Raw genomic sequence first — 21,847 nt, 5'->3', positions numbered from 1 at the left:
TCTACGGCTCTATATCAGCCAAGAAAGTACAGGAGGCTACTGACTCATTCTTGCTATCTGTTCCCAGAACTTGTATTGAACAGGGAAAAGAACACGTATTTCATTCCAAGCCTCCTTTCCTCAGAATCATTTGCAGAGTTGCCTGATTCCTAAATAGCTGATCTCTAATTATAACCAATACAACAAGGCAGACACATTTGGATGTAGATATTATGATGGACTCAGATTAGTCTTGTAACATATATTTTTGCTATTTTCTGACACTGTGATACACTTTTAATATTTAGGTAAGCCTTATTTTATAGTTTTATCCCTGTAACCAGTTAATTTGTTCATGCAAAAGAAATTCTTAACCACATAAATCCTTTTCCTGGTAAAATATAGGTTAAATTAAAAAAATAAATATCACCTCTGTGATTCCATCCATAGAAAACTCTCGGCGTGTCAGACTCGGCGACCGAACTGGAGGCTTCTTTGTCGGTAACCGCGGCGACCGCTGACCTTCTTGATTGGCACGAGAAAGTTTGGGAGATTTTCTCGATTCCATGGTTAACCTTTGAAACACAGAGATAATTTTTATTTTATTATCTTTTATGTTACAGTTCACATTATAATTGCTAAATCTTTTGAAAGGGTGAAATAAATGCTATAAAATTATGTGCAAAATCTCAGTTATATGTTAAAAAAGAGCATTTATATAATGTCTGTCATGTGGAGTTTAAGTGACCTGTTTCCTCGGGATAGCTTTGGTGACTTTTTTCCAACCCACTCATCGCTCAGCTCAATGTCACTGGAGTCAGAGCAGTTACAGCTGTCAGTATACGAGATCATGGGATTCACACACACCTCCTCTGAAAATAAAAAGCACCAAAGATGAAGTTTAGAAGAATATTTACTCTGCACACATACTAACATGACATTAGACTTTCCTGAATAAAGAACATTTTTAAAGGCAACTTCGCTGGGAAAACAGGTTAAAAGCAACCCAAAGTCATAAAGCACACTATTCCTGCATCAGGCCTCAGACCATGTTACATCAGAGAGAAGCCTCACCACCAGAGTGTGTTTGTCTTCCCTCCAGGTGCATGAAGGGAACATAGTATGCATGTGCACAGCAACCAGGCAAGCTAACCCTAGGCAGGTCTGTTTTTTCACCCAACCTTAATGCTTTTCAGTGCTTTAACAACATGTCCAGAGCAATGGAGAGTGTGGAAAAGAGGTGAAGAAGCAAGCAGGTTGGAACGAGTGGAGAAAAGTGTCAGGTGTGATGTGTGATAAAAGAGAATGAGCAAGAATGAAAGAAAAGGTGTAGAAAATGGTGGCGAGACCAGCGATGTATGGTTTAGAGACAGTGGAGGCAGAGCTGGAGGTAGCATAGATTAGAATGTTGAAGTTCTCTTTGGGATTGACTGAGATGGTTTGGACATCAACAGAGGACGGGTCGTGAATATATTGGTAGAAGGATGGTGAGTTTTGAACTGCCAGGCAGGAGACCTAGAGGAAGACCAATGAGGAGGTGTGAGAGAAGAGGATGCAGATGTCAAGGTTAGATGGAAGCAGATTATTCACTGTGGTGATGCCTGAAGGAAAAAGCCATAAAGAAAATAGGATTCTGCTTTAACAAAATGCCTCACTGTGTAAAGTCATGGAATCATTTAGGTGCAACAGCTCTTTAAAGTCCAAACCCACCTGCCTTGCTGTCATTTTTTGGATCCATTATGACAAACTCTGGCCGCAGTTTACTGATGCGCCTTCCTTTAAGAATTGGCACCAGTCCTCCTAAATACTCCAGGTAAAGAGTGTAACAGGGACCGCTGGCCTCCGGACTGTCCTCTGCTCGCTTCATGGTGCAGTGAAGCCTCTCGTTGCCAGCTGTGGGATAGCTGACAAAGTCACGGATGTTGTTGGGGTCGGGAATTGGAGGCTGGAACAAAGAAAGGAAAGAGCTGTGGGGTTGCTGGACAATCAAATGAAAACACGTCACTGTCAGCAGTTTTGGCTTCAGAAGCCGTGCAGCAAAGCCGGTGAGAAATTGATTGTCTCTGCACACTAATTAAGCCGGGATCAATGCACCTTGACGGAGGAGATGAAAGCATTGGTCCATCAATCACCTGACCATCTGCTGTGCCAAGCAAGGCGTAGAGGGCGGAGCATCGCACATTAAAGTAGTACCTTGATGGTGGGTATGAAAGCGGTGGTGACATAAGAGCAGAGCAGCGAGGGCATGTTCAGCTTCCCCACGTCTTTCTCCTCTCGCAGGGCGCTGGCGATGCCCTGCTGGCACAAGAGTTGGAGGCTGGCCACCCGATGTTCTACCCGGACCACATAGAGCGCCGGTCCACAGGCGAGGAAGAGGCGAGAGTCTCTGTGACCCCAACAGATGGTGGTGATAGGCCTCTGAAAGACAGCCATTCAAATCAAACTTCCTGTGGTGTCTCGATTCTCAGCCAGTCATTGTACCCATTTCTAGAAATATTAGTTTTTATCTGTGCCGGTGTTATTCATCCATTTATTCAAGCTCTTAATTTTGAAGCACTTTTGCTTTGAGAAGTTTAACAGAAATAAAAGTTATCACTCATTAGTCTTAGTCTCCTCAACACTTTAGAAAAAAGTTTGGAAAATGTATTCAAACACCAACATTTGAAGGACATTTCTACCATTTGCATTTCACTTCAGTTCTCACTTAGATGATAAACTACATTGTTTTGTTGTTTGACATGTGATTTTTTGCATTTCTATATACAATTTAACTGTCTTAACCCCAAGAACCCCCAAACCTGTTAGCACCTTTGAAAAGCACCTTGCCTTTAAAAATTAAAACTAAAATCACCAAAAATGCACCATTTATTAGAGCCAGAAACTGTAAAAATATAAAGAATCGTTGGATTGACAATTCTTGAAGTACTCCTTGGTTGACCAAATCTAGGCTTAAGACTGTGATATTTTATCCAAGTCAGTTTATTCTGCAGGTCTCATTAAAAAATGCTAAAAACAAACATTTTGCTCTCGGCATATTCTGTATTCTGTTTCTCAGTAAACTTTATAGCCATTAGACATATGACTCAGCTGCAACCAACAGACACATAACAAAAAAATCCAGGGACTTTTTGACTTGACTGGGTTAAACTGCAGGATGTGTTTGCACAAAACAGAGAGTAAACAAGAATGGAAACAAATTAAAGGTGTAAGTAGTGTAATGTATGTAGTAAAATGTCTATAGTATGTAGGGCTAGTATAATAATAATCTAGTATATGTTGAATCCATTTTTTTCTCTTTAATTTTTGTACAATATACATTTTTGAGTTCCCTATATTTCTAGCCATGAATGTGCTGTGTCCGCAGAAGTGCAGGACTTTATGTTACAGTAAAAAATGAGCTGACAGTGAATAAAAAGTAAGACATTAGTGAAAAATACCCAGAAATTGCTTGGGATTCAGAGAGTTAATTAGCACCATGTGCATGAAGTAAGCTCGGTTTTCCCAAGAAAGACCTAAGACTTAATACCTGTCTGGTTTGATGGACCTCAGCTAGAGACAGTAGCTGGTAATCTCCATGACTCAAAAAAACAAACAAAATCAGAAGACCTTTCTACTATATTGCCAAGCAAGACATCTACCCTTCAATATACATGTTTAGGACTAACCTGTGCTGGGGTTTCCAAAGTGTAGATGTGTTCTCCTTGGACGTTATAAAACTTAACGAGGGCGTTCCTCATGATGGATGCACATGCAGACTCAGCAGGGAGTCCATGTCTCTCCATGCCAGCTACAGCCAGGAGGTCTCCCTGGGAACACCACTGGGCCTCAATATCTGGAGACAAGATGATCAACAGCGTTCATTAGCAAACTTGGAAACTAGGGATGTTCCTATCAGTTGATTTTTGATTTTTACTCATTTTCTATTACATTTCTACTCCCTTGTTGTTGTTGCTGATTTGTGACATTTATTGTTATTTTTGATAGAAGCAGTTTAAAATAGGATAAGTGGGGAAAGACAGTGAGAGAATGATATGCAGTAGGGGTCCAGGTTCAATTTATTTTCCAAAAATAACTTTCTTTTCTTTTTTGTGACCAAGTATCTCATACTAAAAAGTATTCTATATATCATTTGTAAAAAAAAATGTGACATGCAACTACATATGGTTCCAATGCAATCCAATCAAAGTCATTTAATATCTAGTATTCTACCAACACCATTATCCTAGATAATACACACTTAAAGTATAGTGGAGTAGCTGTAGTACCTGCTTCCTCTCGATTGTTTAATACTGACGTTTCTGGAGGACGTGGGAAAATTCTGTGTTAGTAAGCAGTGGGCATTAAGGAGGTGTAGCTAGTAAAGGGCACCATGACAAAGTCTTCTGTGGTGATTAATGACCTCTGACCACAGCACATATATTAAATTAAATTGAGATCAAATATGATATTGAATTTGTATCCTACTGACATATGTAACAGCTGGTTTTATGGGCTATATCATATGTTTGTGGCTTTAGTAGTAGTAGTGCTGAATTAAGTATTTGGCAATATTGCTGCACACATTAAGTAAACACATTTGAAAATGGATACAAACAAAGAATCAAGGCTACGCCCTTGCAGATCCTGATCAGGCAAAAACCGCCTTGATCACCCTGACATCGCAATTGTGAATATAACTTGAGATCATACTGTATCTCTGAGTCTTACCTTTCAGCCCTGAGCGAATTATAGCAGGAGAGAGGTCATCGTAGTTGTTCATCAAACTGATATCTCCTGACAAGAAGGTGACTGTCAGCAAAGGTTTGACTCTCCGCACTTAGAAGAAGAAAGAAAAGTATGTGAGTTCCCCCCTGGCAACACATTTAACTATAAGCCTTTCTATGAGCAGAGATGAACTGTGTTTGTACCTAAAGGCAGAATATTGTCATCAGAGTCGGTGTCGCTCTCTGTGCTGTCCTCGACCAGGAAATCGGGGCAGTTCCAGGACATGCTCACAATCCCATCAGATTCGTGTAGCAGAACATGGGCGAGCATCCGTCCGTGACAGTCCATCACTATCACCTGACCATCTGCCGTGCCAAACAAGACCTGACGGCACATTTCACATTAAAATTAAACAGTTCACAAGACAAACGTGGTCCCGTTGAGCAGTTGGCCTAAAAAGCTCTGCAAAAACACCCATCTTAAGAAAAATACTCGAGCCTCCATTTAATTTATTTACCTGCTGATCATCAGGTGTCCAGATGCCACAGGTGATTTGACTCTCCAGGTTAATCTCAGAGGACCAGTGTCTTTGGCCGCTGACCGAGCCGACCAACACGAAGCCGTCTCTGTACGCAATGAGGGCTTGAGTGCCATCATGGGACCAGGTGAAGTCGCTCACCTGGAGGAAAGAGATAACAAGACATCTGCGTATGTATACAGCGAGACACTGTTATTGAAATACTCTTTTTTGATAAGGTGTCTTTCTACCTGGGCTCCTCTGTCATTCACTAACTCTACGGACCATCTTCCTTCATACTGGATCCACACAAAAATGCCTCCCTCCATATCGCAGGTGGCCAGTTTCTGGAAGGGCTCATTCCAACGCACCAGCACAACCTGCAAAGGCCCAAAACGCTGTCACTATTTTTCACCAGCACAGGTGGCTGTCGGCATAGAGGAACATCCATGATTAATGTCCTGTATGAGCACAGGACCAAAAAAGCATTTTAGGCAGAAAGCGATTGAAGAAGAAAGTGCAGTTAGAAGGAAAGTCAGCACACAGAATCATTATAACAGCAATAAATATGTTTGAATAACATTACCAATGGCACTCGCTGTCATTTTCTCTCTGTATTTGATTTGTATTTTGGCATATAGACATAGAATTCCTGTTATATGAATCTATAAATTGAATACATTTGATGAGATGAAGTGTTGTAAAGCACATTAATGCACAATCTGTAAGCTTTACACATCTAAATTTACAGTTTTTCTAACATGCTCTCACTTAAAGTTGCACTTTGTTGTGTACAGCCTATACTCTAAATAAGAATTTTATGCTACAATTTCGTATTACACACATTTGTATTTTTGTCTTCATATGTTTTTCCCAATGTAGCTCAAGGATATGCTGGATTTCTACTCATTTTCTATTATATTTCTATTTTCTTCTTGTTTTTTTGGCATTTTACCTTTAGTTTTGATAGAACTGTCAGAGAATTTCATATTATAAACTAATATATGTGTTTTGTTTTGTATTATTGTGACATGCAGCTAGACATGGTTAATAAAATATCACTAGTTGACTTCTGCATTAGCAAGTTTTTTGTTAATGTGAGCTCAAAGATGGAACATTTCATCATTAAAAAAACACTTCAACTCCATCAAAATCAGAGATTTTTTGATCTACTTTTCCAGTATTGCAGATTCTGAACCAATGACATAATGAGAAATAAGAGGGAAATTTTCAGGCTTTATATTTAAAAATTCCTGAGATATTGTTGTTCAAGCATAGTCTTAACTTTCAATGCGCAAAAACGTGTTAAAATACCACAAAATTTTCATCTCCGAAACTACTACTAAAACTTCCCAAGCATCTTTATAAAGATCCATATTTTATACAATAAAAAATCAGGCAAATCAGAGACGGTTGAGCAAAAACTGTCCTAAAAATGTGATGATTTAAGATGGAATTGTTCTTTATGCATGTCAGTTGCTTTCAGTAATAATGCATTTCAAAATAAAGACAGCAAATGCAGTGATAGTGCTGAAGTGAAGGCTGTACCTCGCTGTTGTGTCCTCGCAGGTTAAAATTGATTCTCTGAGGTGTACTCCTGTCCCTCCTGCAGTGACTCGATGTGAACGTCACCCCAACGACTCCTCTCCCATTCCCCGTGGCGAGCCAACCCTCCTCATAGTACCGTCGGCGGCACACCGGCTTGTCCTTCTCACTCTTGGGGACCCGGCCTTTCCACGACAGGCAGAGGATGTTGGAGTCGCTGCAGAGGATGGGACCATGTTCCACAGCAGCCAACATCCCTACTGAGTGACCAGGCTGGTGGCAAAACAGAGCGAAAGAACAGTTAAACAACTTTTATTAGAGCCATACTTGGACTTTGAATAAAACCGGATGATGCACATTTTTAGGTTGTGTCAATGTGTGACTTTACATTTACGTCTACAAGTTGCCTTTTTAGTGCAGTTCGGGCCATTTTGGATGCTATTGTATACTGTGGGCTATTGTCACAGTCTGTAGGAAGCTGGGCTGTGATTATTAGTGTAGTAAAACGTGAAATAGTTTAGACTGAAAGGTATTTATAGACATTGGAACCAGAAGTTGACAGAACAATCTCAACACAAGGTTATTCTGATGCTTTCAGTCATATCACACGATCTTCCTAAGCAGATGGTGTTTTCTCAGTTCCAGTTTCCTTCTTTTTTGAGCATTTTTGGACCTTGAGGTGGATCTTTCAGCTCTGAAAGGATCAAACAAAGCCACAGAAGAGCTACCAAAAATGAACTTTTAAGCCAACAAGAACAGAAAGGCTTTAAAATGCTTAGAAAATTGAAATTTTCAACATGTACACTACCAGTTAAAAGTTTGGGGTTACTTAGAAATGTCCTTATTTTTTAAAGAAAAGCATTTTTTTTCGATGAATATAACATTAAATTAATCAGAAAAACATTTTAGACATTGTTAATGTGGTAAATGACTATTCTAGCTGGAAACAGCTGATTTTTAATGCAATATCTCCATAGGGGTACAGAGGAACATTTCCAGCAACCATCACTCCTGTGTTCTAATGTTACATTGTGTTAGCTAATGGTGTTGAAAGGCTAATTGATGATTAGAAAACCCTTGTGCAATTATGTTAGCACATGAATAAAAGTGTGAGTTTTCTTGGAAAACACGAAATATCTTTTCAACGGGAGTGTACGTTGGCAATGTGATACAGTGAACCCGTTCAAACAGCCTTGTGGTGAGGTTATTCTATTAAAAAATTAAAATACAGGTTTGCAGATGCTCGTTTTTAAACAAGAATGACCAAAAATGATCAGAATTCTGCTGCCTGCCAAGGTGAAAAGTTGCATATTTCAAGAAAACTGAAAGAAAAACCAATAATGTGTGGGTGTTGCCTGCAGTGTACACACAGATATCAGTGAACAAGCACACAAGCATCAAATCAGCGTCTGAAACCAGGAGCTTCCAGGCTCTTTGTTAAAGGACGTCCATCCTGATGAGCTGCATTTGAATGAACAGACTTCAGTCCGCGTGAGTCACTAAACGTGCGCCGACACCCGTAAAAATCATCTATGGCTGCTGCTCATAATGTTCTAGCTGTTGTTCTATTATTCACTGTCTATGGAGCGGTTCCAGGATTTGTCTCTAGATTACATCATCACACAGTCTGTCTTGTATTTGTACAGACTCTGAAAATGAGACGAGTACACATGAAACTAGGTTATTATTTTCACTGTAGATTAATCGGTCTCATTTGATCGATTTATAAAATGCCCAAAAATGGTTAAAAAAAAAAACAAAACATCGATGATGTCCAAAAATGTCTTGTTTTGTCCAGAATCCAAAAATATTCAATTAACTGTCACAGAAGAGGAAAGGAATAGGAAGATATTCAAATCTAACAAGCTGAAATCTGAGAATTTGGACTTTTTTTCTTGCAAAATTACCTAAACTGATTATTAAAACAGTTGCTGATTAATCTAATCATTGCAGCTCTGGATGAAACACCTGAATTTCAATTTGGGGTTGATATTCTCCCCTTATTATGCAAACCATATGTTTGCAGCTTTTAACGTCTGTTGAAATACCAACTCCCCAGTGTTATTTTTGTTCATTATCATATCTCAGATTGTATCAACTTCCAGCTTCGTCTGCTCACATGGATTCCCACTTTCTGGCCTCACATGTGCAGTTAAAAGTAAAAAACCTACATTTCTCAACACTGGCACATCAGCTCGTCTAACATACAGTTTTGCCTTTTTTATGTCCTCTGAAGCAGCTTCAAGGTTTATTAAATCAGGGGTTTCTGAACTTTTTAGCCTGAAAATAACAGTGCAGTAGAGTCGTGACCTCCACAATCCCCAGAGGTGGTGCAAGCAAAAATATGCCTACCCAGGCACAAGGAAAACCACAACACAAAAGAACACAACTACCTAACAACCACAATTTTATTTTATTGTAATTTCATATTATAGGTTACTACATCAGTCATCTCCTAGTATGAAATATAGTAACAATACGGTATTGAGGAGCAGCAGATTTGTTGTCTTTTGTAACAATTATAGATTAAAATAGCTGACTTCTAATTGTTTTTAAATTACATTGGATTTCTGAAAATCATCTCTTTTGTGGCTCATTATCTCCATTATTGCAACAACTAATTTAAATCTTCTTATTTTTTATTTTTATTAAAGCTTCAGGATGTTTTACAAGTAAAATCTGGGCAAACCCAAAACTTAATGTTAGTATTTCAACCAAATTTAGCCTGGATTATTTGGTAGTATTGGAAATTTTGGGATCTCGATCTGTGCTTACAGAACATGCATTTATACTGACCAGCTCACTAACGAGTACTCAACTGACTGATTAATCCAGCTATTTTGATTGATTTGATGATCGATTAATCTGTTTGATTAATTTTTTAAAAGAAAGAGATCAAAATTCTCTCATTTGAGCTTCTTAAAATAGAATATTTCCTGTTTTTTTCATGCCTCTATGACAGTTAACTGAATATCTTTGGGTTATGGACAAAACAGCACAAGAAACACCAACATCTTCCACCATTTTTTTGATGCAATATAGCCCCACAAAGTGATCAATAAATGGAGAAAATAACAGACAGACTGAAGCCCTTCTGTGTGTTAAGGTATGGCTAAAATAAACGTGGAAATGTGCAGCAAGGTTAGTGAGAATACCTCATAGTTCCTGGACATGTTGAGTCAAAATTCCTCCATTGAAGGTGTCCATATTTCCATTCAGATGAAGCACTGAAGGGTAATGGCTGCTCTGCTCTTGCTGCTTACAGTATAACCTACGGGGAGGTAAAACTCATCATATGGCCAGATGGTGTCCAGCTCCACATTCAGTCAAATCCGAGCAGCTCTGCATTTCAGAGTTTTGCCATGAAACGATGAGAGGCTCCTTTGATGCCAGTGGCCCATCCCATGTCTTCCTGATGTGGCTCCTGAGAGTTGTGCAATCCTGTTGCAGGGAAGGGAGAATAAAAAAAATCTGTATCATTCAACAAGTAATGCAATCTTAGAGAGAGAGATAGAAAAAAGAGAGATGATTTTTCCCCCCTTTTCCTTCTGCTTAAAATAGCAGCCTTGTCATTCAGTGCATCATCCTTGAAATACGCACTGTTTCTCAGTCTCTATGTAACAGCATCACTGCATTGGAGAGCAGGGCACTCGCAGTCTCCATGGGTACTGATACTGTCCGTTCATCAGCATCAGCACCACAGCAGCCACACAAAGATAGCAACTCAGATGTTGCACATTTGACATGAAACAGACCTCAAATGCTGCTAATTATGATTAAAAATGGTGAATATTCAAACAAAAAGGCGGTTAAATCCCACTAATTCCCCATATTGGTTTGATTTAAAGCATCAGATTAAAATAAAAGGTCTCCTCCATCTGTATGAGACATCAAATGCATTTTCCTCATTCGGAGGCGTCTTACATCTGACCGCATGCAGCACCTCCAGACTGGATGAGACAAAGCTGCCGAGACGGACAAACTGCGGATGGAGAATGAATGGCAGCGCAGAGATTTGAACATGACCAGACAGTGGTGTTGTGTGACTGTACGTACCTGACAGCGGTAGAAGAACGATTTAATCCGGAGCTCCAGTCGGCGCACGGTGCGGTAGTGTTGCCAGACACTTTCCGCAGGCGCACTTTGTGGGGTTGTGGCTTTAAAAACGGGTTGCCATGAGGCAGGTAGCACGGAAAACACACCACGAATTTCAAAATACACTTAAATGGAAAGCGCCAGCAGCCATAAAAAACGCCACTTAAGAATCCCTGATGGTAAAAATGTGAAGTTTAATCCCATTTGCGCGCATTTTCACTCAAATTGTGGTTCACATGGCTGATTTAGTGGAAACTAGATTCATCGCTGCACCTAAAAAGGGGGTTTCTGTCACAATGGCAACCCCACAAGGCGCACCCCAGCTTTCTAATGTAACTCCAAGTGACATTTCTGACACAAGACCGTGATGTGATGAATGTGCAGGTAACCCAGTGGTCCACCTGCCTGCTATATACAATGTCCAGTGTTATTAATCAGCTGATTTTTTTTTTTTTAGATTTCTCCTTCATTTCACATATAAGCAGATAACAGGACCGCAGCAGATTCCCACATTTTTGAATGCATAAACTGCAATTTCCATTAGGTGTTTAATTTTTTGCAGAAATCACAAGCATTCTCACACAAATCAGCATATTCTTTATTGTGTTTATGCAACTATCCAGTGCACAGTGTTCCCTCATCTGAACACACTGTCTTCACCAGCACTGTCTCTGTTTTGGGAATGTAGATCTTGGAGTATGAGATGTTCTGCAACCATAGCTGCAGACTTTATTGGGGATGTATGAGAATGTGGATTTTATTGCAGTGCAGAACACCTGAGAGCAACACTACATTATATTCAAATAAATTTTTACCTGTCACCTGCATAGGGCCTGAATTTTGTGCTGTCAATGAAAACATTTCCCGCAAGAGGTGGCACAGAAAACATTAAAATGAAACCTACCTGTGTGGCTGCTATGGTCACAGACGGCAATCATATATAAGAACTGTCCCAGTTAGACAAATATTCAATTAGTTAATCAACTCAAAATTAAGAAGTGAGTGTTTTAAGCAACAGCAAAACATTTGCTTCTTCTAATCTTCCACAATTTGCTACTTATAGCTAATTCTTCATGACTGTAAATGCTTTTTCCCCCCACAGGCCATCGTCGCTCTGATGAACATTACAACCAGTCAGGAACAAATTATTCAACCCTGAATCACTGTACACACTGTATATACCACAATCATGTTTACATTTCATCCCTGCATCAATGCTCTCCCATTGCACCCACCTATCTCATGTATAAAAGGCAACAATAACTCTGCATTTATTGTTGATAACTATATCATACACTAAACTCCCACTCTCTTCATTTTAAATATGCTTTTTTGTGGCACATTTCTATAGTTGCACATAGTAGGTATACTCTCATTTTCCTTCTGTATCTTTAACACATAAAACTATTTGTGTGTTTTGTTTTTAAGTCACATATTTGGCCAATTAAATTGAATCTGATGAAATATTTGGGGTTTTTGTGGGGGGGAAACACAAAAACTGCTATGACCTCTCAAAAACTGATTTTTTTGTGACATTTTGCATCAAGAAAACAACTCGGCACTTAGTCAAGAAAATAATGAGCAAGTGCATCAAATATGGAAACTGCGATCTTAATATAAAGCTCAGATGATGCTTCATTTCTGTGGAAGCATTCCTTTCAGTTAAGGACACACTGCTTCAAATGCTTTGATCTCTCAAGCAAGCTGAGATAGCCGCCCCTTTAAAGGCCAGCACAAAGCCAAGAAGTCCACTTTAAAGCCTGAATTTTCTCCTCAGTCTCAGTTCTTGGTGACACTTTCAAGTGCACGTCTCCTCAAAGGCGTGGATGACACGGTCGTATGCCGGAGGGGGCGTCTGAGAGGGCAGGAATCCTTTCAGTCCGTTGTTGCCCAGCCAGAATGAATGTCTCTTGTTTGGCACCAGGGAGGTTGAATCAGACGAAGCTGCCGTGTCCTCGGTCACCTGGGTGTCTTCTCCCATGTCCAGACTGGGCCTGCTCTTCTTGGCCAGAGGCCGAAAGGTGGAGGTCTCTGCTTCTGGTTTGCTCCCCTGAGGCCCCACCGGCTCGAGGGAAGGTTGTCTGTAGACGCTTAGGAAAGTGCTTCTGTAGAGGCCCAGCTGGCTGCCTATGGGGTCACATGCTTGTGAAGTGCCAGATTTCTTTTTGGAGCGCCTGGTGATCCTGGCCATGACCTGGCGCCTCGACGCCCAGGTCAGCAGAACGTAGATCAAAGCGCCCAGCACCAGGCCCACCAGCACTGACAGACAAAAGGCCAGAATCATATCGCCTGGAAGCAGAAAAATCAATGCGGAGTCTCAGAAAAAAGGGGAAATACAGAAGGATCAAAACAGCAGTTGGGAACATTTAGCAGGACGGGAGGCAGGGATGCAATGTGTGGTTCTGAAAAAAGGGGAAATTATTTCCCCAGATAGTGGAAACAAAATCTTATTAACATAGACAAGGAATATGGTAGAGGTGCATCACTGCAGCAAAGGAGGTCTCAAATGTGCCAGACTTGTTTAAGTATTGATTTTTTTACTGCTGGGAGCTGCTATACTGGGCACGATATTACATAAAACCTTACATCATACCTGTTGTGTGGGTTCACCGACTATGTGCAGCAGGATCATTGTGTTGAAGCACAAACTGATCATGTAATTAAAGTGAAGCATGAAAGATAACTTGGGTCATGCTAATCTTGAAATTATGACGCATGTGAATGAACACTGATTACAAAAGTTTCCTGTCTTCTCAGGAAAAGTTGATCATGGGAAGTTTATGTACACTGCAGTATAACAAAAAGACACAATATAAGACATAGGAAAGTTATATTGTATAGAAATAGGATTTTACAGGGGAAAACGCCATGTAAAAATACAAAAAACAAGTTTGTGGGGATAGAATTTAAGAAACTCAGGAGAAAATGTAACAGTGCAGTAAGATATATCTTAATAATTACATGAAGTGACCCATGAAAGATAACTCTGCTCATCTTGACATGATGTAAATGGACGCTGATTGCAAAAGGTTCCCGTCTTCTCAGGAAAAGTTGATCATAGGAAGTTTATTGTATACTGTAGCAGAACAAAGAGCCACATTAAAAGACATATGAGAAAGTTATACTGTATGTAAATGGAATTTTACAAGCTAAAATATAATAGAAGGTATAAACAAGGCAAGTTTAAGGGGATGAAACATAAGAAACTGAGGGAGAAATGCAACAGAGCAGTTAGAGATGTCTGAGTAGTATTAAATTTAACTTCATAAATATACAAATATAATGATTTTTAAGCTGCAATTGTGAAAAATGAGGTTGAATTCTGGAAATCTGCTCTGAACAAATGGTGTATACTAACTGTTCTGACCCTGGCGACAGTAAGGAAGCACATTCAAGATACCTGAATAATATTGATGGGTCAATTTGGCAACAGAAATCTATTTGTGCCTAATCACGTCTTTAGTCACATCTCATTCGGCAATTTTCTCAAAACTGTGTCTGGAAAATGACTAAATACTTTAGAAAGTCAAAAAAAGCAAGCTTAAGTTGATAAAACTAAAGAAACTGTGTTACGGGGGGAGCTGGGGAACCCAGGCGCAGACAGAGAGACTGGCAGAAATGTGAATTAAGGAAAGGCTTTTATTACACCAGAAAACTAAAACAACACATAAATAGAGAACTGAACTGGGAGGAAACAAAACTAAACCAAACCATTACTAACAAACACTATGAAGTCAAAAACGGAAGATCACTAAACTAAAACTACACTAAGGAGGGGTACTTACAAGATGGGGGGAACCGACAACAGAAGGGGCAGGGAAGCAGGCTCAGGAAATCTGGGGTGAACAGAGATGAGACTGGAGCTACTGGCTGGAGACAAAAGCAGGGCTAGCGAGAATCCAAAAGAAGAACTGAGTCCATGTGAGGGAAATCCAGTGGAAGGGAAAACAGAGTCCGAAAACAGAGCCCATGAAGGCATGTGGATAAATGATCCGGCAGGGAGTGAATGACAGGACAGAGCTTAAATAAGGGCAGGTGAGGTGGAGAACAGGTGAATGGAGTGAACTGATTACTGCAGCTGAAACTCATAGTAATCAACAGGTAGCAGAATGCAGGCAGGTGAAACAGGGAGGGCAGGAGGGCGAGAGACAGGGAGAGAGACATGAGGAAGAGGTGACAGACAGAGGGAGACAAAGAGAGACAGGTAAAAACAGAAAGAGATCAGGACACAAGAGAGAAAGGAGGAAAAAGAGGAAGAAGGGGAAAAAAGGGCAGGGGCTGGACCAGGACCATAACAAACTGAGGGAGAAATGCAACAGTGCAGTATGATGGATCTCAAGTGTCCTCAATTTAACATAATAAATATACAAGTAAACTGTGATTTAGAAGAATAAAGTTGTTTTCTGGAAATTTATTCTAAATAAATGGTATATACTAACTATTCTGACATGGCAACAGCAAGGAGACACATCTATAACACCTATATAATAGATTAGATTTCCTCTAATAATCTAATATTAAAATTCTGGTATTTTAAATAAGGAACTATCACATCTTCATTTCACAATGCAACACTTGCATAGTTTAGACTACGTTTTTTGCACACAAAAGCCCCCAGATCTTTAGAAGAAACAACCATAGACACACTTACCAAGATTAAACGATTGCAGTATTTCCAAAATGGGAAGTGTTTCATTTTGTGCCATTATTCCACCATAAGCTGGTGCTCGATTCCACTCGGACTCCCGCAGACGGACAAACACTAAGCTTTTTCCAAGACAGGCCCTTTTCCCCCTGCAGTGTTTGCTGAGGCGGAAACTTTGCTGTCATGCTTCCTTCCCTTTCTGGCTTTAAAATTAGCAAATGCATTGCTTATCTGTGTGGGACATATTTTAAGTTTATTATAAACAGTGGAAACTAAAAATGTAATCTGATGGTTATGAAACGTTTTATTTTGAAATTCTGTATTGTACTCCTGACAGTGAATACCATCTTATTTTAGGAGGAGCTGTATTTAGTATCATCAACTGAGCACATGAGAAAATCTGTGTCTTTCTGCCTCTAAATGATTGACAGACTTAGTTTCGTGTAAATCTTTTCAAAAACAAATGTACAGAATACATTTTCGAAGCACTTACAGTGGGTATGGAAAGTATTCAGACCCCTTTAAATTTTTCACTTTGTTTCATTGCAGCCATTTGCTAAAATCAAAAAAGTTCATTTTATTTCTCATTAATGTACACTCAGCACCCTATCTTGACAGAAAAAAACAGAAATGTAGAAATTTTTGCAAATTTGTTAAAAAAGAAAAACTGAAATATCACACGGTCATAAGTATTCAGACCCTTTACTGTGACACTCATATTTAACTCACCTGCAGTCCATTTCTTCTGATCCTCCTTGAGATGGTTCTACTTCTTCATTGGAGTCCAGCTGTGTTTAATTAAACTGATTGGACTTGATTAGGAAAGGCACACACCTGTCTAAGACCTTACAGCTCACAGTGCATGTCAGAGCAAATGAGAATCATGAGGTCGAAGGAACTGCCCAGGGAGCTCAGAGACAGAATTGTGGCAAGGCACAGATCTGGCCAAGGTTACAAAAGAATTTCTGCAGCACTCAAGGTTCCTAAGAGCACAGTGGTCTCCATAATCCTTAAATGGAAGAAGTTTGGGACGACCAGAACTCTTCCTAGACCTGGCTGTCCAGCCAAACTGAGCAATCGTGGGAGAAGAGCCTTGGTGAGAGAGGTAAAGAAGAACCCAAAGATCACCGTGGCTGAGCTCCAGAGATGCAGCCGGGAGATGGGAGAAAGTTCCACAAAGTCAACTATCACTGCAGCCCTCCACCAGTCGGGCCTTTATGGCAGAGTGGCCCGACGGACGCCTCTCCTCAGTGCAAGACATATGAAAGCCCGCATAGAGTTTGCCAAAAAACACATGAAGGACTCCCAGACTATGAGAAATAAGATTCTCTGGTCTGATGAGACCAAGATTGAACTTTTTGGCGTTAATTCTAAGCGGTATGTGTGGAGAAAACCAGGCACTGTTCATCACCTGCCCAATACCATCCCAACAGTGAAACATGGTGGTGGCAGCATCATGCTATGGGGGTGTTTTTCAGCTGCAGGGACAGGACGACTGGTTGCAACTGAAGGAAAGATGAATGCGGTCAAGTACAGAGATATCCTGGAAGAAAACCTCTTCCAGAGTGCTCTGGACCTCAGACTGGGCCGAAGGTTCACCTACCAACAAGACAATGACCCTAAGCACACAGCTAAAATAACAAAGGAGTGGCTTCGGAACAACTCTGTGACCATTCTTGACTGGCCCAGCCAGAGCCCTGACCTAAACCCAATTGAGCATCTCTGGAGAGATCTGAAAATGGCTGTCCACCAACGTTCACCACCCAACCTGACCGAACTGGAGAGGATCTGCAAGGAAGAATGGCAGAGGATCCCCAAATCCAGGTGTGAAAAACTTGTTGCATCATTCCCAAGAAGACTCATGGCTGTACTAGCTCAAAAGGGTGCTTCTACTCAATACTGAGCAAAGGGTCTGAATACTTATGACCGTGTGATATTTCAGTTTTTCTTTTTTAATAAATTTGCAAAAATTTCTACATTTCAGTTTTTTTCTGTCAAGATAGGGTGCTGAGTGTACATTAATGAGAAATAAAATGAACTTTTTTGATTTTAGCAAATGGCTGCAATGAAACAAAGAGTGAAAAATTTAAAGGGGTCTGAATACTTTCCGTACCCACTGTATAACTGTGCTCTTTCCCCTGGTCCAGGTGGATTTCTTTGCAGTGGAACTGTTGGATGGCAGCTTGTACCTGCTGCTGGACATGGGCTCAGGGACCATCAAGGTGAAGGCCACTCAGACGAAGGTGAACGATGGGGCCTGGTACCACGTGGACATCCAGAGAGATGGACGCCCAGGTAAATTAAGAGATTAAACAACTCTAATAGAAAGTAAACCACTGTATTTACAAAATATTTAAAGCTAAAAAATACTTTAACTCCAACTTTGTTCTGTAGCAATCAGAATTTATAATGAAGGTAGTCGATTGATCAGCAAAAACTAAATGGAGGTGGTTCCGGTGACGTCATCATCCTGAATGGCAGCCTAAAGTAACAGCTCCCTCGTGAAAATACTTATTTCGCCCCGCTAGACCATCAAATACCAGACTTTTAGATATTACCTAAACAGACAAGAGGGGCAAGAATGGGGAAGACTCGTTCAAACAAAGAAAGCGCCGCTGCATCGCCTGCAAATGAAGAAAATTCGGAGAAGAGCCCTTTGACACAAGCACAAGATGATGGAGCTAATGCTAATCCTCATGCAAATGACACTGCAAGCCTGGGCAGAGTTTTGGAGGAGATTGGGGACTTCCGAAAAGACACAAAAAAACAACCAGAAGATATTAAATTAGAGATCACTAATGTTAACCAAAGAATAGAGGAAAGGAAGCTGAGATGCAAATTGAAAAAGTGGAAGACTGGGTTCAAAATGTGAAACAGGTGGTGAGCAAAATGATAAAAGTCATGCATCAGCAAGAAAATAAGCTACTCGACCGTGAAGGGAGATCCAGATGGGAGAATTTAAGGATATACAATGTTCCCGAAGGAGCAGAGGGATCGTCTATGGTGGAGTTTGTAGGAAAACTATTGTGGGATACGCTGGAGATTCCCCCGACTGTGGAACTTGACATTGAGAAAGCGCACCGGGCGCTAGTGCCAAGATCCGCTGGAAAAAGGGAAGACAAGCCGCGGTCAATAATAGTCAAGTTTCTCCGCTACAAGATTAAAGAAGAAATTCTGCGCAAGGCCTGGGGACAAAAGAAGGTTTTTCTGAACGGGAGGCCAATATATTTTGACCAGGATTACCCCCCAGCAGTTCTGCAGAAGAGAAAGGAATATGCTGAGATGAAGCGAGTGTTAAAGCAGAGAAACATTCACTTCCAGACCCCGTTCCCGGCTAAACTACGAGTGTTCTTTGAAGACGGGACGCGACTACCAGCAGCGGCACCTGCAGAAATTTTTCATAGGGGTGGCCAGGTGGGGCCACTTAAAATCTTGGGGTGGAACACCAAAACTAAAAAGTCATAATTTCAGGAATTTTATTTTACTAGTACTATTATTACTATCTTTTTATACTGTAGTATATAGGCTAGCAGAAAGAAAGACTTGAGGAAGCGCCTATTGATAAACTTGTTGTCTTTATTATGTTATATTTAATGTTACTAATGATCTAATGTGCATAGACTAATAACAGTACAGTTAACATTTTGAGTCTCACAACAATCCTACTTTATTTTGCTATGTATATGTGTTAGGTGATTTTTTTTTTTAATTGGCTAGTTATCATGTTATCATTATTCATTTACGGTGTACATTATTGCAATCAAAACAGAAAAAGCAGGTACTTCCAGATACAAACAGAAACCCTTTACTCTGATTCTGACATGTTTCAGACACAGTCATCACTTTGCTATTTGTAACAATACAAATTTTCCAACAGGGACCAATCATCTTTCTCATTACCAGGCTTACATTTCAGAACAACTTTATTCTCAAGTTGCAGATCCTCAGTGCTGCAGTTTTATTTTCAGAACAACTTTATTTGCCCGTTGCGGTGTTTTTTGGCAAACGCATCCACAAACTCATCAAGATTTGTGGCCTTAGCCCTTCTTGATTCCACAATGAGCACCCCCAAATTGCTTAAACGCTCATCAGTCATGGTACTTCTCAAGGCTGTTTTGATTAACTTTAGCACAGAGAGAAGCACATCAATAACTGGAATAAATGAACCTGTCCGAAATGACTCCTTCTCTGTGTTAACTTGTCTTTGAACTATTGGATTGAACATGTAATGCCCTTCAAGCCTAGACCTTGGTCTGACCTGACGGCCTGGAGGATGTTTCACACTGATATTGCATTGTTCAATAAGAGTCAGAGTATTGTCCCAGATGTCATTAAAGAGAGAGCCCTCTCTGTAACTCTCTAATGTGTCAACAAGAGAGTCAACAAGCGTGACAGCTGTGCACAAATCAAGTTGTGGGGACTGAAAAATATCTGACAGATATTTTATCTCAGCGAGAACACTGGTAAATGTTAGAAGGAGGGCAACAAACTTGAGATCTATTTGGGCTAATAAACCTCTTGCCTCTGTAGCTCTGTCACCATTTTGCTCTTTGATATTTCTTTTAGTAGACGCATGATGGCTGGCGGGCTGCGCAGTGGCGTAGTGGTTAGCACTTTCGCCTTGCAGCGAGAAGATCCCTGGTTCGCGTCCCGGCTTTCCCGGGATCTTTCTGCATGGAGTTTGCATGTTCTCCCTGTGCATGCGTGGGTTTTCTCCGGGTACTCTGGCTTCCTCCCACAGTCCAAAAATATGCTGAGGTTAATTGGTCATTCTAAATTGCCCGTAGGTGTGAATGTGAGAGTGATTGTTTGTCTTTGTATGTGGCCCTGCGACAGACTGGCGACCTGTCTAGGGTGTCCCCTGCCTTCGCCCGAGTCAGCTGGGATAGGCTCCAGCCCCCCCCCCCCCCCCCCCCCCCCCCCCCCCCCCCGCGACCCTAATGAGGATTAAGCGGTGTATAGATAATGGATGGATGGATGGATGATGGCTGGCAGTCTGTCTCTCACTGTCGTACAAACATTGTACCTACATGCCCATCGTGTGTCTATCAGCCTTTGTAACTCTCTTGGGGGGCCCTGAAACATCTCCCTCTGTATCTCAAGCCACCTTTGATGCATATATGACCCTGACACAAAGACATACAGTTTCTGCAAAAGCGAAAAGAAGCAGTTAGCTTCAGGGATGCATTTCACACTGTCAACCAATACTAAATTTAAACAGTGCGCGTTGCAGTGTACATAAAAAGCTAATGGGGCCTCTGATTTAATGCGTGCTTGCACACCTGTGTTCTTTCCATTCATGACTGAGGCTCCATCATATGGTGGTTTTTGTAGTCAAGGCCATGGTTCTGCAAAATTTGTACTATTTTCTGTGAAAGTGCTGCAGCATCCAGGTGCTGTTCTGCCTCAAAGGCAAAGCTTTCACATACTCACCCATTGTAATAGTATCTAATTACAAAGGGCATCTGTTCCTTCTTGCTCATGTCTTTGGTCTCATCAACCAAAATACTAAAAGCCTCACTTTGGACTACTTCAGTAGTTATTGAGGTGCGGACCATTTCAGCCAGACAATCGAGAATTTCATTTTGGGTCTCATGCCCAAGGTACGTTGCGTTTCTTTGACCTGTCTTTTTTTTTTTTTACCATGGGATTGTGTTTGGCCATCGGCTCCATGATGGAGGGGAAAAATTCCTTTATTCTCACCCTCTGATTCTTTATGTGCTCTTTGTGTGATGTTTTGTGTAGCAGTGAGGAGCAGGGTTTCTCCAACAATTTTTATGTATTCTCGGTTTTCCCTCACTAACTTGTTATATTCAGCATTTAAGGAGACTGAGAGACAGGACGTGCTTTCTGTAGACTTTTGATATTCGGCCCATGCTAACATTGCATTAGTATGTACTTCGGATTTAGCATGGCCTAAAAGTCCCCAATCTTTGAAGGTTGACTTTTTCCAATTTTTGAAACCCTCCAAACCAAGAATTGTAGTATGACCAGCAGGAGACAATTGATGGCTGCATTAAATTTGGTGACACTACAGTGTATAAAAGTTAAGTAATTGAATATTTGTGTAGTGCCTCTCTTCGCCGTTGCAGCGGTTTTGCTATTTGCAGACGGTCCCTGTTCACAGCCAGCTGCTCATAGACATCAATATTATTTCTGCAGCTGGAAAGACAGTGACTTTTGATAAAACTGGCCTTGTAGCACATTGTCTAGCTTACAACGGGAAAGAGGCATTGTTTATGATTTTTACAATGTATATCTCATGAGTTATTGATGCCGGAAGTCCGAATCTGTGAATATCTTGCCAGATTTACCTAACTGTTTAGCAGGTTGAAAATGGTTCAATATCAAAAGAATAATTT

The 21,847-nt window shown here is 40.6% G+C and overlaps 2 protein-coding genes across 5 annotated transcripts in view; both read right to left on the bottom strand.

Annotated features, from left to right (window-relative positions):
- tulp4b (TUB like protein 4b) overlaps positions 1-21,847 on the bottom strand; it is a 50,855-nt gene that overhangs the window by 6,811 nt on the left and 22,197 nt on the right. The window contains exons 1-12 of one of the 2 annotated variants that reach the window (XM_023267116.3): positions 10,802-10,941; positions 9,901-10,186; positions 6,749-7,018; positions 5,452-5,580; positions 5,201-5,362; positions 4,887-5,067; positions 4,687-4,794; positions 3,645-3,811; positions 2,173-2,397; positions 1,690-1,924; positions 728-851; positions 410-554 (exon numbers count right to left, since the gene is read on the bottom strand). In XM_023267116.3, the coding sequence (XP_023122884.2) occupies positions 410-554; positions 728-851; positions 1,690-1,924; positions 2,173-2,397; positions 3,645-3,811; positions 4,687-4,794; positions 4,887-5,067; positions 5,201-5,362; positions 5,452-5,580; positions 6,749-7,018; positions 9,901-9,918 (1,764 nt within the window). In that variant the 5' untranslated portion in view covers positions 9,919-10,186; positions 10,802-10,941. Of the gene's footprint in view, positions 1-409; positions 555-727; positions 852-1,689; positions 1,925-2,172; positions 2,398-3,644; positions 3,812-4,686; positions 4,795-4,886; positions 5,068-5,200; positions 5,363-5,451; positions 5,581-6,748; positions 7,019-9,900; positions 10,187-10,801; positions 10,942-21,847 lie in introns of those variants that run through there. The other variant, XM_055005533.1, reaches the window with a different exon arrangement.
- Positions 11,015-16,037, bottom strand: LOC111566502 (myc target protein 1 homolog). Of its 3 annotated transcripts, none has more exons than XM_023267118.3 (2): positions 15,492-16,037; positions 11,015-13,129 (listed from the first exon to the last, which is right to left on the bottom strand). In XM_023267118.3, exons 1-2 carry the CDS (start codon positions 15,544-15,546, stop codon positions 12,639-12,641), a joined length of 546 nt encoding a protein of 181 aa, XP_023122886.1. In that variant the 5' UTR covers positions 15,547-16,037; the 3' UTR covers positions 11,015-12,638. The 3 variants fall into 3 exon arrangements, with proteins under 3 accessions (XP_023122886.1, XP_035802659.1, XP_035802660.1); XM_035946766.2 differs by having other exon boundaries at positions 13,802-16,036; XM_035946767.2 differs by having other exon boundaries at positions 14,626-16,036.

Source organism: Amphiprion ocellaris, chromosome 20, assembly GCF_022539595.1.
Source record: "Amphiprion ocellaris isolate individual 3 ecotype Okinawa chromosome 20, ASM2253959v1, whole genome shotgun sequence".
NCBI lineage: Eukaryota > Metazoa > Chordata > Actinopteri > Pomacentridae > Amphiprion > Amphiprion ocellaris.
Note: the sequence above shows the minus strand (reverse complement) of the source record. Positions and strands in the feature narration are given on the sequence as shown.